The sequence below is a fragment of the Corvus hawaiiensis genome, chromosome 7 (assembly GCF_020740725.1).
Source record: "Corvus hawaiiensis isolate bCorHaw1 chromosome 7, bCorHaw1.pri.cur, whole genome shotgun sequence".
Classification (NCBI taxonomy): Eukaryota; Metazoa; Chordata; class Aves; order Passeriformes; family Corvidae; genus Corvus; species Corvus hawaiiensis.
The window spans coordinates 26,227,187-26,245,168 of NC_063219.1; the positions used below are offsets into that span (position 1 = coordinate 26,227,187).

The window sequence follows — 17,982 nt, forward strand, 5'->3', positions numbered from 1 at the left end:
TCCCACAACTACTTACTAACTGAACCAGTCAGAAGATTAGCTGACAACAGTCACAAATCCTTCAAAATGCATTCTCTGTAAGAAGTGGATTTTTTTTACACATAGTTCTGAAGTTGTAAAACATAACTAGACCATCTTTTAACCGTCATTTCTGCTTAAAGAAAAGGTCCCATTGTTGTTGGGACTTTATCTGATACTCCTATGAAAAATCTATGAATGCTAGAATTGAAATAGATTAAATAAAAAAATACAGCTTCTTCTAATTTTCAATTTATGTTATTCAATTGACAGCACTCTCTGAATACTGTTATCTGAATAGTTCTGCTCTTTATAGTTAATATACTTGCCCTACTTCTGTGGGATTGAAACAGCAAAGGAAAGGAAAAAAACTAGTAACAAAATATATTTATACCATCACAAAAAATGAAACAGATTTGCTTAACACCATTTTTACAAGTAAGTACACTATTTCCTGCTCTTTCTGGGGCCTGTAGTCTTCTAAGGAAACTAATCTGCTCAGAAAGAAGCTGCAGGTCAGAAAAAGTATTCTGCATACCACTACTTCAGATTGATCCTGTTGCAGTACAGCAAAGCTAGTACTCTTGAACACTAAATCTTCCTTTGATGGCTTCATCTTTCCAGCTGCAGAATAACTAGAGCAGTTGCTCATCTACAAAAAAAGCAGCACTATGAAAGCAGTCATGTTATCAGTACAACTGAAGATCTAAAAACAGAATAGTGGTAGCAGAACTACTCACTACAGAAGTGAGATATGGCCCTCCACAGAGCACAGTTCAGGAAGCTGTAGTGCCTTCCAAGTTCCATCTGTTGTTATTATTATTGTTGTTGTTGTTTTGTTTTTGTTGTTATTAGTCCTATTATTATTATTCCTATTATTGTTATTCTTACTACTGGAAAAGTCAGACTTTTAAAAATATGTGAAGACAAAGACTCTCATGTAACAGTCTCTGTGTTCCATCAGAGCTTACATTCTAGGACCACAGCTAGGCTTCAAGGTATAGAACTAAAGGGCCCTTGGGTGACCTAAGAGTCCAGCCATTATCTTCTCCTTGTCTTCAGGGTGCACATAACGATGTCGTACCTTGAATAGTATCATCTTTCTGAACCTCTGTCTCATCATCATCATTCAAGCAGTAAACAGTTTCTTTTTGCACATCCTCTTTTCTGAGGGTTTTAGCATCCACAGTTGTCCAAAGTTTTTTCACCCTCTCTTCTGTGACCTTGATATCAGAATTCAAAGAAAAGGAATGTTTAACATTTCAGTGGGATCCAGAGTACTTACCAGAACACACAAAAAAAATCCTTAGCCTGAGTGCTGCATTGTTTTGCTAATAAAGAACTAATAAAGACAGTGTCAAATGACGCATCTCTGGCTGCCACCACAGTGCTTTCAGTACTGCTTCATCTGTATGAGACCTAAAATGTGAACTGTAGCATATTGACAGCATACTTGTCCTGGTTATTCATTAAACCTGTAGGTTAAGCCATTTGTGGAAGTCTTTCGGTCACAGGATACTGTGTAACCTGCTTGCTATGCAATTTACTACTTCCAACTGTATAAATACTTTTGACAAAGCATTAAGAAATATATTAAAGATACACTAAGATTCAATGTTCATTTAGCTTGTTTGGCCAAGTTTTCCATCAGGCTTACTACACTACAGGATAAAAATACCTTATATTACTGCAACTTCCCCAAAAGGCAAAAAAAATCCCAGCTGCATTATGGGACTGGGAAGGGAAAGGAGGAGTAAGTATTTACAATGAGTGAATGTTTCCCAACTACAGGGAAATAAAATTGCTTTCTTTTCTCTCTGCTTAAGTGAAATTGATTGTATAGTTAGTACATGAGAAGAAAAATGTAGAGCTGAGCAGAAAACAGTAAAGACAGAATATATTATGTCAGTATGACTGCTGTATGACCTCAGGCCAGTCACTCAGTTCATGTTGCTTCTTCTCCCAAACTTACTTTATTTTGTGTGTAAACGTCTTTGGGAGGGGACTCTTTCTGTCTATTTGCACAGGTCTGGCACAATAGCCTAATAAAAATTATTAATAACTATATATCGAAAGTTGATGTCTTTCAAGGATAGTACACCCATCTCTCAGAATTCAGATACATTTCACCTTCATAATATCAGACTCAGTTTCATGTTAAAATAACAAAATAATTAATCCCCATCTCACCAGATCCCTCAATACTGCCACACTACACAGTTACCTATTAACTATTCTCTAACTAGAAATTTGCACATTTTATGTCTTTAAATACACTTACTTTTTCCTAGCACTGATTAAAGTGCTAAACTAAACCCTAAGAAAGAGAATGGCCCCAAGCTCTGCCAAACAGTACAAACAAGCTGAAAAAACAGACCTTTTATTCCAAGTCTGAAATAACAACAGATGTGATTTGAAACAATGGCTGGTAAAACATTTACATCCACCATTTTACACACACGTCCAAAATTCTTCTTGTGTCTAGGGCTTAAGAAATATATATAAAGTCCCACATATCACTGATGCTGAATGTAAATCTTCAATCACAGCATTCTTAATCAGGGTCATCAACTTCAATACCATTAAGTGCCAGACTAGACAGCAGTTACTCCTACTTCTGTACCGTATGAATTTCAGTTATTCAACGAGTGTATGGTTAAGTTAAAGTTGCTGTGGGAACCACAGCTTTAGATGTACTAAACCACAATTTTAGATGTACTGGCTTCTAAGCAAATAAAAATCTCTATCCTAATTATTTGGATGTTGTTTTATCTTTTATTTTCTTAGCTTCAAGGAAAAAAAACATGCAGCTGCACCTAACTTGCTGCCAAATGACACTAAAACATATCACTTTATGTACTTACTGATTTGTAGGCCACAATCCTTATAGACAAATTAGGACCAATAGTGAGCTGGCAGGGCCAAGGGATAGACTTCCTTTCTATTTTCTTAAACATTGAAAGACGTTCCAGGCTCTCTCTAAATGAAGGAATCAGGAAAACAGAAATGAACTCTGGCAAACTGTAATAAAGTATTATTGACAAAACACTCTCCTTAAGGAAATGCAGGAGTCCAAACTGTTTCCGATTAGATTGCATAAAGCATTAGAAAATAAACTGTATCAATAATCTTATCATTAACCATTGTCGGAAAAGATAACGAAAAAAAGAGGTGGTACAGTAGATTATCCCCATCTTGAGCCTTTATGATGGTGTGACATTAAGGCTTAAAGGCACTGTGTTAGGTCTAGTGATAAAACTACACAATTGCTTCTTAAGCATTTTACATTTATCTGTGCTCACCCAATTAGGGCATGTAGTGATCTGAACAACACAAATTAGAAAAGGCTCTCTAAGTGGTAAAATGCTTTCTGCAGTGCAGCTGAAGAAATAAAGAATCCAGTTGCAATTAACAGGATTTTGTTTACGTAGAAATTAACTTTTGACACTTTATTTTATACAGTACTAATGAACTCATTAATTTAAGAGCATTCTGTCAGAGTGAAGGAAGTTACTTCAACTATTTCTAGCCTAACAGCAGATATACAAGTTCAAAAAAACACAAAAAAAGGAACTGCAATGAGTTTATACTAAAAAGTGTAAACTTAATTGCACAACTTTTAGCAATGGAGTCCAAAATTTAAAATTCACAGTAATTTATAATATATCATTGTAAATTCAAATAGGCTTGCCCCCCAGAACAGCTTTCAGCTAATGCAAACTATTTTGGCTATTTGGCTGTAAAATTCCAACACAGAGAAAGCTCTCAATTTTTTTTCTTTCATTGCATGATAAAACAAAGATAAAACAATACTGAACTCATCTTTTTCACATTGTGATAAAACCTGGAATCTACCACTCTCTTGATGAAAGCACTTGTCTGGCAGAAATCAAGATCAGCTCCTAAAAACATCAGCAGAAACTTCTACTTGGCATTCTGCTTTTCAGGTTTCCTAGTATGAACAGGGTTGATTTTTCAAAATTCTAAAAGCACAGTGAAAGACAAAAATGCACTGGGATTTTTAAATGAGATAAACATTGGATTTTTAATTTTTTTTTCCTTAGGGAAAGGAAAGAAGGACTTTTTTCCTAGCAATAAAGACATCAATACAGGATTTTTAAAAAGAACCTTCTACTACATCATACTGCAACACATACATTCAAGGATGAGTACGAAGATCAAATACATAAGTGCCAAATGCCTAAAAATGTAATTTAAGCTCAATTTATTAACTCTATTCTTTAATTTCTTATATGTATAGAAGAAAAATGTTGCCTGTTACCAAAGATGACACAGTCAATAAAACCCTTGCAAATGTACATTTCCACTTGTATTTTATAAACACAACCTTTCTCCTCCACTCTGCAACCCTTCCCCCAAAACCCAGAGGCAGCAGAAGTACCTCCTGTCTAACAGACCGAGTATCATGACTTAAAACAACACAACAAAATCTCCTCACTCACTTTCCTGGCATGGCTAATTTATTTTTACAAGAGTTGAAATATTTTTACCAGCAGGAATAATGAATCTGGGAAAATGGAGAGTATATCTGAGTTGGCCAATTATCATGACAGACTGGCAAAACTGACTTCTTAAAGCTTGATAAGCAACTTAATTGCATCTAAAACCTCACATATTTTTAAACAACTTTTGCAACTAAAGCTTTAATCTACTAGCCAAATGCCTATTTATCCAGAGATTTTGGATTTCCCCTGAAAGTATGGCACAAAGACAGCTTGTAGAGTAGAAAGAGTCTGTGATAAAAAAAGTATAAAGAGGCCAAGCCACATGGTAGGTTCATGCATATGGATTATCCTAAAGGATAAACGGGCCAGGAAAGATTCTGCTTTTCTGTGCAGTCTTCTAAGCAGTGACAAAGCCTGCTTTTTTCTAGAGACTCAGACTGCTCTGTTGACTATTACAGAGACAGTGACACGTCTCTTCACTAATGCTCAAGGAGCAGCTTCACTGGCTGCTGAGGTGCAAAGCTGACCACCTGAGCAGGGGGAGGGAAAGAAATCCCACAAAGAAATTGATGAATTACAGCATACAAACCTACAGGGACGACCCTCATCTAAAAATTACCTTTAATAACCATGTTACAGCCATGGTCTGCTAAGCTTCCTGAAAACCACACTGTCTAAAAGATCACTTTTCATAACTGTAGAACAGAACTACTGAGACAGTAACATCAGACCATGATAAGGCACATAGATGCATTTTGTCTGTTTCCCAACTGAGACAACATCTATGTGGAAAAGTCTTGGATATATTAGTCACAAGAAGTGAAAAATCATCTTTCAATTCTTGTATTAAGAATGCTGCTGAAAAAATATATAGTTTGTCACAGTGGCACAGCAAACTGTGATTAAAGAGCAGGATTCAACAAACAACATTTACTCAAAGCATTTGTGGGAGTTTATCAAACTAGTGAGCTAGAAGAAGTCCGTGACCAAGGAACAAAGGCCACCATTAAATGTAGATGTTCAAGCTGCACTATGTCACAAATTCCATCTCCTTCTAAAACATGTTTTTGAAATTAGATTTATAAAAATGTTCCCTCCAAAATCCTCCAACACTAAAAATGGAAGAAAATTGATTTTTTTCTTTAAATGGAGATACAGAAAATTCATTTTCCCCTGAAATCTGTAAGCTCTTCTACTTATTCTAAAGCCACTGAAGAAGCTGTATGAAATGGACTGAGTGTACATTAAGTCATAAAATTCACTGACTTCAATGACACTATGATACGACTGATTATTTAACTTCATCTTTTGGAGAAGAAATCAGAAAGTAAATCTATAGTACAATAAAAAGGATTAGCCAAATTTACCTGAAAGTATAAATTTCTTCCAGCCCTCCTTCTTCATCCAAAGTATACATCAGTTTCCTCACCACATCAATACCTTGCTTCTGTTGTTCAGTTAAATCCTTTCTTGGAAAAGAGTTTCTGTGCATATGGGCATGTACGCTGGCACTTGTATCTCCACTTCCATCATCAACACCCACTGAAAATGGCAGACTAAGAACACAAGAAGAAGCAGTAAGTTTGACTTTCTTCCTTATTAAAATAACCAATCAAAACAAAAATGTTCTCAGGATCAACGATTTCTATCTAGCTGCAGTCAGATGTATAAAGAGCCACAGGACTTGCAAAACAAATTCAGTAGTATTTCAAGTCTACTTGGCATTGGTAATGTCTTGACCAGAGTGATGCACCAGTTCTGAGTAACGTGCATCAATAAAGACATCCACGTACAGGAATAGAGTAGACAGTAAAGTCAATGCTGATTAGAAAGTAAGATCCATTAAAAGAGACTGAATAAAAATAAAGCCTGTAGAGAAGGAAATTAGAGGGCAAGACAGCCATAAATATACAAAGCTGTTGCAGGGAGGAAGGAAAAAATCAGTTCTTTGTATTCTGCCTGCACTCCAATCACATCACGGAGTCAGGTCAGATAGTCAAAAACCTGATAAAGGTATTTCCAACTATAATCTCTAAAACCAACTGCCTGAGGAGAAAGAAGAATCTCCATCACTGCAAATCTTTATCAGAAGATTAGACAAACACTGCTCAGCAATGGCAGGCATACACCTGACCCAGTCTGAGGTAGAGGATTGCTCTAGATGACTTGTTAAAGGCCATCCATGCCTGTGACTCTGTATTGGCTCCAAATGCCAGCAAGCAGGACATTCTCTGCTGTGGAGCTATTAGGTATTTCCGGAACAAATGTTACTCTTTGAGATTTTAATAGCTTAGAACACTAGGTGAATTTCTGACTGAAGATGACACATTTTTCCTGCACTTCATGAATCAGATTTTAAAGTTTAGCCGGGGGTTATAGATAAAATGATTTTGCTGCTCTTCAAAATATAGGAGAGAGAGTTAACTAAGTATAACAAACACAGTAGAGAAAGATGTGTAAGATCCTCTACCCTGTGCCCCTGGAAACACTTGCAGATTTTTCAGGTCTTTCATCTTTTCCAATTTTGAAAGAACCACATGATACCTCTTAGCACATTTCCACAAAGTGAAATAAGTTTAGCATTGTATTATGTTTTTCAGAAGCAGCCTACAGATCTCTGCCATACTTTCACCTCATTAGTCCTCACTAAACTTATCCATGAAGCAACACATAATAAGCAGAGTTAACACTATGCACAACAGTGTCACATATAGCAAAATTAAAGATCAAGCTTCAGCAAAGTGTTTGGTACCTTTTTAGGAAGCAGATTCCACTGATAAAATACAGAAACTGTATTTTTAAGTTGATATGGCAACATCAAAAAGTTTCAAACCTCTGATAGGTAAAAGTTAGGCTACGTTCACTCTACAACGCTCAGAGACTGCTGTGATTAGAAGTACGTAATACCCAACACTACAGCATGTGCTTGGCACCTGAAAACAGGGAGGAAAACCAACCATCTGCTGCAAGTTACAACCTAATCTATAAACAGGGCATAAGAGATGGAAGCATGGGTTACAACAAAAGGACAAGTTATAGCAAGAAATTATTTTTAAATGAGCGTTTTACATTTGTACATGTAAAAATCAAATAATCCTTTGCTCGTGTGGCTGGGAGACAGGGTGCAAATCTGCAGCCAATGCTGCAACAGCAACGTTTCCTTTGTGCTTCATAGACAAGGGACCAGCAGCTAAATACCAGAGCTCCAAAGATGTACTCTGACTGGCAGAGGTACTCAGATTCATGGTGTCACACCTCCAATGCCAACAACAGCTCAAATAAGCCAGGAGGGGCATGTCACATTGGAAGCATAACTGCTTTTGCTGTGTAGACAGAAACTGACATTCTTGCATTCAGCCTCCCCTAAGCAAAAGCAAAGCAAAGATTTTTTTGTGGAGGATCAGTCCATGATTTTCAGTCACATTTTCCTACCTAACCCCTCTTTTATCTTCCAGATGGGTTGGCAAATAGTTTAGATGAATTTATTATTAAGTTCACAACATTGTTCATTACAGAATGCTGGATCTAGGTAAAAGTACATGGTCAGCAGTAAAACTAGGGCTTTAACTTTCTCCTGTGTAAGTATTTATTATAAACAGCAACACACAAAGTTTTACTTTTAAATAAACTCTTCTAGAAGGCTCACAGCTTCCAGTTGCCATCACATGCAACAGCTAATACAGACCTTAACACCAGCATTGGTTCTTCAGATCAGTACCTATATCTACAGCGTGACAGTCAAGGGATTCCTGTTCTAACACTTAAGACACTGTTTCCATTTTCCAAGCCTGTCATTGTGAATATAACCCTTCTCTTCAGACCTGCTCTTCTACTGACACCAGAATCAAGCTATTCATATCTGCAATACTACCTCATTATTTCTTCCCAGTAACTTCCTTACCTAAAAGGATCTAGGCTGTTGCTGTGACAAAACCACTGTTTCTGAGACTATTTTTGGCTGTTTCCCAATTCTCTGCTTATATTGTTCTTTTGTCTCCCATTTTAGACTTTGGCTCTAAGCTATAAGCTTAAGTGGAGAAGAAGTCATCATCTTAACATTTATTTGCACATCACTTAACCAAGGGGACCTGGTTCATAACTGGAATTCATGGTATGTATAACTGATAGAAGTACTTACAATAATCATACTACTTACTGGTACACCTCTAAAGAAACCATACACCAGCAGATCACCAGCTATTTCAAGATAATTATTAAGAAAGAATAATTTCACTTTAAAAAATGGCATAGTATAAAACAGCCATTTACATACTTACAAAAACTGAAGTGAAATTCCTGTTTTCTTCAAGTTAGCAATGATAATTCCCAGCTGATCCTCACTGACAGGACTACTAAGGTCTGTAAACAGTTCAATGTGTCTCTTCTCATATTTCTTTCCTCTTAAAATAGAAAAAACATTTACATTTATTGAAAATATTATAAGGCCATTTTTTAATTATTTCCTTACAAAATAACAACAAAAGTAACATAGTTGTAATTACTTTTACCAAAGAAATATACTCGCAAAATGAAAGAAGCAAAAAAACCTACTTGGTAGAAGTTGCTCTATCATAGGTTATTTTATTTATCCTACATGTTTATATGATTCTCCCTCCTACCCTAAAATTGAGGACTCTAGCCCTGTGACTGTATAAATCACTAACTACATCTAAATGAATGGAATTCTGCCAATTTTCACCAATGTGGATAAAATGCTAATAAAACATGTAAGGCTGTTTGTGGATTACACTGGTTATTTCCTTTGCAGCTGTAAGTCTGTTCTTGTGGAAATGTATTTTAAATTACTGCTGCTGGTGGGGGTTCCATTTTAGTAACCTAATTCAGTAGATTCATTGGAGAAGATGGACTGTCAAGACAACTCAATACACTAAGAAGTAGTAACAATACAGATCAGGAAGGCTGGCCAATGACAGAACAAAATTCAGTTGAATTGGTACAGTTTTGATCTGGATAATCAAGCATTAAAAGTGATTTTCTTAAATTTTTACTCAGCAGTATTTTCTCAAATGAAGGCAAACTCCATATCACAGCGGCTGGTGTATACAGGCAACAACAAAACCAGTTGCTCCATAGCTATTCAAGACTATAATGCCATAAACACAGTAATTTTCACTCACAACTCAGTTTTAACCATTAAATGGATACAGCTTTCCACACTGATTAGACCTTATTCATAAAAATACAAGTTGCATCACCAAGTCTAGTCTTCTGCACTCACAGTTAGATCATATAACCTTTTTAGAAACATGTTCAAGCTGTGGTTTGAGAGGAAGTGCAGTTACTTTCCTTTCCCTGCACCATTAGTTCAGAGAGTGTTAGAAACACCTTGCCAGCCTAAATACATTCACTGGCAACTTTGTAACACCTGATGTCAACATTTTTTCTCAGCTTAAACAGTGTTTTTTCCTACTGCACCTTTGTTTCCTACAGCCTGCAAATTTTACAAACAGCCACTTCATCTCCAACAGTCTTTAAATCTTTAGGCTGAACAAGTTCACCTTTCTAGTTTTGCTTTTTTTTTTTTCCTAAAATGTACCATCACATTTAAACTTAGTAGCCCTTTTCTAAGCATTTTAACATCCAGATTAACACTTTTTGAAAACAGATCACAAGCAATGTGATAGAAAGTGAAGCCGTTGTGCCTTCTATAATGGCATTAATACTCTCATGGCTCTACTACAAAGCTGCCAGTTCCCTCAGAAAGCTCTCTGATTGTCTGGAGAAGTCAGATGTCTCAGGATTCTTCAGAGACAAAATTCTGTAGTGTGCTGTTTATCTTTAACGTTTATTTAATTTTTTTATTTTTGGTTTTTTTTTTAAGAAAGCACTTCCCATGTTTATACATACTAGAAATAGAAGACTGACAAGAAATCAGATCAGTGCAAAGTCAAAATTCTGTAAAAGGCTTCGGGTTACATACTCACATTGTTTCCTTCTGAAGCAAGTCCATACACACAATAATAGCATCCAAAACTAAGCAAAATTAAGAAAAACCTCAGAACATGAATCAAGTAACAAAAAGTGTTTTTCTTAGGAAACAATTTTATGTTTTCACTCCCTCTCAAAGACTGACAAACACGCATTTTAGTTAAGAAATACTCTTTTGAGATAAATACTTTGCAAATAACTCATGTGCAAGCGGTTCCTCTATAACTTGTTTGTATTGTGATCATGTCTCTGCCTCACTTACCCAATGGAACACTAAAAAGACTGCTTCTGATCCCAGCCTCTTAACTGTCAATGAGAGACTCAAGTCCAATGAAGGGACAATCTAACCTTTAGAATGTTACTCTGAATCCACCAATAAAATTTCAATATATGATACCATTTTCTGATGCAAGTTTTTCTTCTAACCACCTGCATCTGACAATCTCATCACTTCTTCCTCATCACAGTTTCCACTGGGAATGTGTGAGCCAGCTGGCTGGCTGCACACTTCTCTGAAACAGCTCTGACTGCCTGGATAGAGCTCACAGCAATCATTTTATGGCCAGAGAGAGACAACACAGGAAATTGAACTGTATGTAAATGAAACACATGAAGGAACACTATATGGATCACCCTTTAAAACTCTTCCCCTTATATGTAACTAAGAGCAGAATACATTCAAACATGAACGGCATTCAAACCAGGAAGAGATATTTGGCAATGTTAGAAATACTTTATAAATAAATAAATCTGATAAACCTCTATTCTGCTCTCTCTGGGGTGGAGCTAGTTTTCTTCAAAGTAGCTGGCATGGGGCTGTGTCTTGAATTTGTGCTGGAAACAGTGACGATGATATAGGGATGTTGTAGTTGTTGGTGAACAGTGCTTGCACAGAGCCAAGGCCTTTTCTGGTTCTTGTACCACCCTGCCAGTGAGGAGGCCGGCGGGGCACAAGAAGCTGGGAGGAGACACAGCAGGGACAGCTGACCTCAACTGACTAATGGGATATTCCACACCACCTGGCATCACACTCAACATGTAAAGCTGGGAGAAAGAAGGAGGAAGGGGGGATATTCAGAGTCCTGGTGTTTGTCTTCCCAGGTAACTGTTAAGTCTGATGGAGCCCTGCTTTCCTGGAGATGGCTGAACACCTGTCTATCCATGGGAAGCAGTGAATAATTCCTTGTTTTGCATTGCTTGTGTGCACAGCTTTTAACTTCCCTATTAATCTGTCTTTATCTCAACCCACGAGTTTTCTCCCTTTTGCCCTTTCAGGTCTCTCCCCATCCAGCTGGTGGAGGAGTGAGCAAGTAGCTGTGTGAGGCTGTTGCCAGCTGGGCTTAAACCACGACAGTCTGGTTTCTGGTACTTCTGCTGACTTATTTAATAAACAATATTTTCATATTGTTAAAAAGCATAAACCAAGTTCTGTAATGCTATTTTTAAAAATACATGCCTTATTTGAGGCCTAAAATTATATTATTATCTTTGTTCTCTTTCATTAACAGAACACTTCATAAAAGCAATGATTCCTTAAGGCCAAGGCTATTTCTGTTAGCCTAAAAGAATGTCAAAAAGCAGCTAAATTAGCTTTCAGACAAACTTACAACCACAAATTAGCTCAACTCTAATAGCAGTTAAAACTTGGGAGGCTGAGCCCAATTTCACAACACTGACTTCCTGTCTCCTATATAGCTGAATCAGTTCAAGAAGTGCTCTGCAGCAAAAGGATACAGTCTGCCTGTTCAGAGCCTGCTTTAATCACATCTTGAATGTCTTCCAGCAGATCAAAATCTGGCAGCTTTAGTGACCTATGTACAGTAATGTTTTGGTATTGATCCTCACTGGCAAGGTCATTTCTAGTGCCATTAGTGCCAAACAAAACTACAGCAACTTCATCTTTACTCTCAGCAAAAACCTGCAGATACAGAGAACACAAAACAGGTATAAAAACACAGGTAGATTCATACATAACTATGTTAGGCAGATTACAGCAAGCTGAACTCATTTTGAAACATTAATTACAATGGATTTACTGGTTTTTTACTTATTCAGTGCTATCCTCTCAAAATGTAATCTTACAGCATGTTCACAAAGTTAGATATAATTAAACTCACAAATTGACAAGAGGCTATCTGAGACAAAACAAATAAAATTGGCTGATTCAGTCCTCGAAATGAGTCTTCTGTGTGGCAATTATTAAGTGTTGAAATATTTTAGAGAAAGAAACTTTTCCCTAAAAGTTTCTACTGCCCTGAAGAAAAAGGGTGACCAACCCAACTATCACATCTCATGCACAAAAAATACAGCTGAAACAAGGAACACTGTCACTCCCACATAAACAGAGACCAATTCTCACTCATTCCTCAGTTATTTCAATTATTAGTAAATGAGGAAAATATTTCACAGATGTTATTGTTTCCTCTCCCTTTTTAACACCTGTGAAGTCACACACACCTGTCGCTGCACAAACTTTGTCATAATCTTCTTGGCTTGGTCAAGTGAAGACTCTTCACCAGGAGAAGAGCTGCTCATTGTAAAGCCCACATCCAGGCACAGCACTATTGCCACCTGGAAAGAATAAGTAAGAATAAAAAAATAAAATATAAGTATAATTACTTAAAAGGTTAAAAGGGTACACACAAAACCAAAAAATCAAACTACATTACAACTGGTTTCTTTTACAGTACTGTTAATAAGAGATAATGGTGGGAGACAGAACTGGTAGAATTACACTGAAAAGAAAATCATTTAATCCTGTACCATGTTGCAGACATTTCAGCGGAAAATACAAAAAAAAATCCTCTGTTACACAATAATCTGCAAAGGGCATGCAATTTCTACACAACCCCCTGAATGTATTAGGGATCTAAGGGCTTTTCTGCACTAGGAAATTAAACAGATATTTTAGTTGACAGTTGCAAGGATGAATTCCAGTTTCAATTTAGGGGCTTAAATCCCTCAAGTTAGTCCATGTTTTTGCATTTCTGATCACCTCTTTAACTGATCTATATGAAACACTGCCCAAGTCTGCCCATAAATCCATTTATAAGCTAGAATTAAATAAAATTGTTTCTTGCAATTTCTCATTTGATTCTAAGTTCCTCTAAAGTTTTTCACAGACTCCCCTTATCCTGATTAATCATACAGATGAATGTAGTTGCAAGAGCAATTCAGCAAAATGATACCCTGCATGTCCAAGGCCAGCTCAAATTTATTCTCATGGATTAAACCGAAGTTCCCTAAATATACAACAAAAACCTTGCTTGATGGGCTGCCAGTAGATTAAATTACACTGGCTGAAAAAATTATTGTTTGCCCGAACACAGGAAGGTTGGAGCCAGCTGACTTGTTCTAAAATAAAAAATATATCCAATTCCAGAAGAAATGAAGCTGCCAAACGGATGTGGGCAATAAATCATAAATCTGTCAAGTGACACAAGATGCAGAGTCTGCTTTTGCAAAGCAAAATGGATGAACAGAGAGAAAAGGTGTTGGTCTAAGCTCTGCATAAGGCCTTTCAAGTAACTCCAAGTACCTTTCCAAAGACCTGCTGAAAGAACCTGGCCCTTTTTGTCACCCAAATACACAAGTCTTAAAACCAAGCTAAGGAAAACTTGCCCAAGTTAGCAGTCTAACGCTCTGCATTAGCAGCTCTCAAGCTATTTTTTTATCCTTCTTTTCCCAGAATACATTGTGCACCTCCCCTGTCATTTTAACAAGCACTGGTTTAATCCCCTGCATCCTCCAAGGAGAGGAAGAGAGAAGAAAAGAAAGAAGGCTTAGCAGCAGAGCTCCACAAGTTGTCTGGCAGGTTATACTCAGAGTCTCAGCACTCTATTCCTCACTCTGCCCTCACCAGTAGCTTGCCTGGGAGCTGGGAATGAATGCCTCAGTGAGCTAGGCCTGCAGAAGCTTAGAGAAGAACAGAGGCAGTTACACTGCTCTCTCAAGAGCCTTGTCAGCGCCCACCTCCAGCCTGAGGAATTACTCTACCAGCATCAGCAACTGCAGACCCTCCTCAGCTTGGTGCTGTCCTGCCTCAAACCACACAATGGCTGGCAGCCAAATCCATCCTGTTGTCCAAAAGAAGTAAAGCTCTCTTCACAGGTGACACTAGAGAATGACACTAGAGAAGCCAAAGAAGTGCAGGAGCAAAGAGCTGCTGTTTTCCTTACAAAACACACGATCGAGTGTCAGGTGCCAACACGCTCCTCTGGAAGGCAGCAAACCCAAGCTCGGTGCCCGTTCAGGTACGTGGAATCCCCCTTCAGGAAGAGGGCAGGTCCCTCTTTTGGTAACCTTCCTCTCTGTATCTCTCCATCTGTTCCTAACCTCTGGGCATCTCACCCAGTGCTGCTGCTGGCAGGTGCAGGGTCCCAAGGGACACTTTCCCGATGCTCCGCACGTGTGACCGCAGGACAGCACTGTCACACTGAGCTAAACCAACCTGCTCTGCTCAAGTACTGATAAGGGCGATATGGAACAAGCCTGCCTTTATCGCTGACCTCTCGGTGCTGAAGTAGCTGTAATAAAGCAAAGGGAGAGATGGCTACAGCAGCACAGATAAAGCTGTGTCTAACAGATACCAAACTGCCCTGTACCACAAGAGACCTAACACAGCTTTCACCAACAAGATTCCTTAAACGCACCACACATACAAACTGCATTTTCAACAGAGCAAAAACAGTTCTACCATTATTTTAGCAAGAGCAATGGCAATTACTGCTGCGGGAGCTGCACTGTGCTCCAAAGCAGGAACACTGATTCCCTTTGAGCTAGGCAGCTTTGTAGCGCCAGCGGCCCGCCGGCCAGCACGGGGAGGAGTTACCCGGTGTCAGGGATGGATGCATGTGGGTGCCCGGAGGCGGCGGGACCCCCGCACCCCCCGCCCTCACCTTGCCGCTGGGCGCCATCGCGCTCGTGCCGGGACGCGGTGCGCCGCGCTCAGCGCTCCGTCCGGCACCGCGCCCCTCCCGCCCCGCGTCCCTCCGGGAACACGGCGGCGGCGCCTCGCGTTCCGCGGCGGGGGCAGCGCCGCCTAGCGGCGGGCGGGGCGCGGGCGGGGCCGCTGCCGGCTCTGCCCCGGGCCGGGCCCCGCGCTTGGGCCGGGGCCGCTTCGGGACGGGCTGCGGGGGGAAGCTGCGCTGGCTACGGCCGGGCTATGGAGAGGCAAGGGAGATGTCGGGTGGCCCCCGCATCTTTCTCCTCAGGTCTCCCCCCACGTCAAAGTGCCGCATCTCGCAGGCGTGGCTGTCATTTTGGCCATAGTGCGAGCAGAGAGTAGCCAAGGACAAGCCTGGGGTGAGTGGACTGGGGTCCCTGAGGAGAGGCGGTGGCAGGGCAAGTGTCAGAGGCTCTTCTGCCCTGTCCTAGAGCACCTCCTGGTTCCCCCATCCCTCACCCGTCGTGATGTAACCCCGGCCATCAGCCCAGCCCCACACAGCTGCTCAACTTATCCCCCACCAGCGGGATTGCAGAGACAATCAGAAGGGGAAAAACTGGAAAACTCGTGGGTTGAGATAAAGACAGTTTAATAAGAAAAGCAAGAGCCATGCACACAAGCAAAGCAAACCAAGGCATTCATTCGCTGCTTCCCCAGGGCAGGCAGGTGTTCTGCATCTCCTGGCGAGCAGGGCCGCATCCCGTGTAATGGTGACTTGGGAAGACAAACTCCACCACTCCAAATACCCCCCCTTCCTCCTTCTCTCCACTTTATATACTGGGATGTTATATGGTCTGGAATATCCCTTTGGTCAGCTGGGGTCACCTGTCCTGGCTGTGTCACCCCCAACTCTCTTGCCAACATGGCCATACCAAAAGCAGAAAAGGCCTTGGCTCTGTAAGCCCTGCTCAGCAATAACAAAAATACCTCTATATTATCAACCATGTGTTCAGCACAAACCCAAAACACAGCCCCATACCAACTGCTGTGAAGAAAATTATCCCACCCAAACCCACTGCACCACCCCAGAGGGCCTGTCCCTAGGGCTCTCCAGCCTCCTTTTCCTGGCACCCCAGAATCCCACAGGATACAGCTTGCTGGGGAGCAGCCATTCCCCTTCACCACTAGGACAGGGATTTGGGCTGTCTGAAGCATCTGGTAAGTTGCATTCTGCCCATGAATCGCCAGTGGATCAGGATTGTTTTATTAAACACTGGCACAACACTAGCTTTCTCCCACCATTAACAACAGAGAGAATTTCTGAACCACACTACATCTAGGCTGTTTGATAAAACTGGAACCCGCTGATTTTAAAAAATCCAGGTTAAATAGATGCTATATCAGGTATATCTTAGTGCCCATTGGATATTAAATAACCAGAGATTTTTGAGAATGGTATTTTATCACATGTACTGAGTACTTCTTGTCCTGCACTTCCTTCCCTGTATCCTTTGAAAATATCATTACCAGTGTTCTTTCACTTCTAGGTATATCTCAAAACCCACATATTATGTATAATTATTCTCTAAACAGAGCTCGAAGGGACGATACTAGTATAGCTACAAAAGAGTAAATCTCACACAAACACTTGAAAAATCTCGTACCAGAAGACGACCCTAAAAACACAAGTGTTTCCTTTTTATACTGAGTGATGTCTGAAGACAAAAATCCCCTTTCCCTCCTTACTACATTGCCATGCTTTGGGAATACTGATAATTGAGGGATTCTCTCTTCACAGCACTTTGCATATCAAAGGAACAGAGCAGCTTGGCAATGTGACAAACATTTTAGGGGAAACCGGTAGACAAAAAACCCCAGTCAGCTACTGCCAGAGAAAATCTTGCATTGTCTTCCTGAATGTCTCTAAGGAGATTTCAGATTAATCAGCCAAGGAAATCAGGCTGCTTACTACTATTATTATTATTCCTGATGTTATCTTAGTCCAAAAGCCCCCCCTTGGGCTCATGACCAGGCAAACTCCACTCCAGCTGATTTCCAACATAGCTTGAGTTCTAGGCACAAGACAGGAGATGTGCACACACATGAGAGAAGAACAGAGAGACAAGAACTCATCAATTTCATCAGCAATAGCTTTTCACTCACCAGCAGAAAAGCATTTTGCAAGGCATCATGATCAATGAACATTTTATTTTTATGCTGGGGTTGGAAAGTAAAACCCCAGCCCTGACTGCTGGAACAGAGCAGTTTTATTGACATAAACCCCTTCTCTCTAAATCCTAGATTTTACATGAAAGCTGAATCCCAGGCTTTGGTCCAAGCTCTTGCAGCTAGAGCTGTAATTGCAAACACTACTCAGGAAAACCAAATTTGGGCCAGGACTGGGAACCTCTGATTACAGGAGGTTTGTATGCCCAGCCCAGGCACTACCCACCCTATTTCCTTACAAAGTCTGAGTAAAACTAAAGACACCTATAACCATGAAACTCCATCTGTGATATTCCTATCCTTCAGCTCTCAGTCTGACATAGATGGGGGCTTTTAGCTCTCTGGCAAAATACACAAACAATAAACCCAAACATTTCCACTTTGCACCTTCATGCTGCCAGATTTCCTCAGAGGTGTTTCCACCTTTCAAAGGACAAC

The 17,982-nt window shown here is 39.8% G+C and overlaps 1 protein-coding gene across 3 annotated transcripts in view; it reads right to left on the reverse strand.

Annotated features, from left to right (window-relative positions):
• Positions 1-15,422, reverse strand: part of XRCC5 (X-ray repair cross complementing 5) — a 50,291-nt gene extending 34,869 nt beyond the window's left edge. For all 3 annotated transcript variants that reach the window (XR_007204804.1, XM_048309720.1, XM_048309719.1), the window contains exons 1-8: positions 15,332-15,422; positions 12,891-13,004; positions 12,168-12,351; positions 10,430-10,478; positions 8,762-8,884; positions 5,852-6,040; positions 2,883-2,997; positions 1,103-1,241 (exon numbers count right to left, since the gene is read on the reverse strand). Coding sequence is in view for 2 of the 3 variants with exons in the window: in XM_048309720.1 (XP_048165677.1) it covers positions 1,103-1,241; positions 2,883-2,997; positions 5,852-6,040; positions 8,762-8,884; positions 10,430-10,478; positions 12,168-12,351; positions 12,891-13,004; positions 15,332-15,349 (931 nt within the window). In the remaining variant the exon portion in view is untranslated. The remainder of the gene's footprint in view (positions 1-1,102; positions 1,242-2,882; positions 2,998-5,851; positions 6,041-8,761; positions 8,885-10,429; positions 10,479-12,167; positions 12,352-12,890; positions 13,005-15,331) is intronic.
• Positions 15,423-17,982: the final 2,560 nt, after the last annotated feature.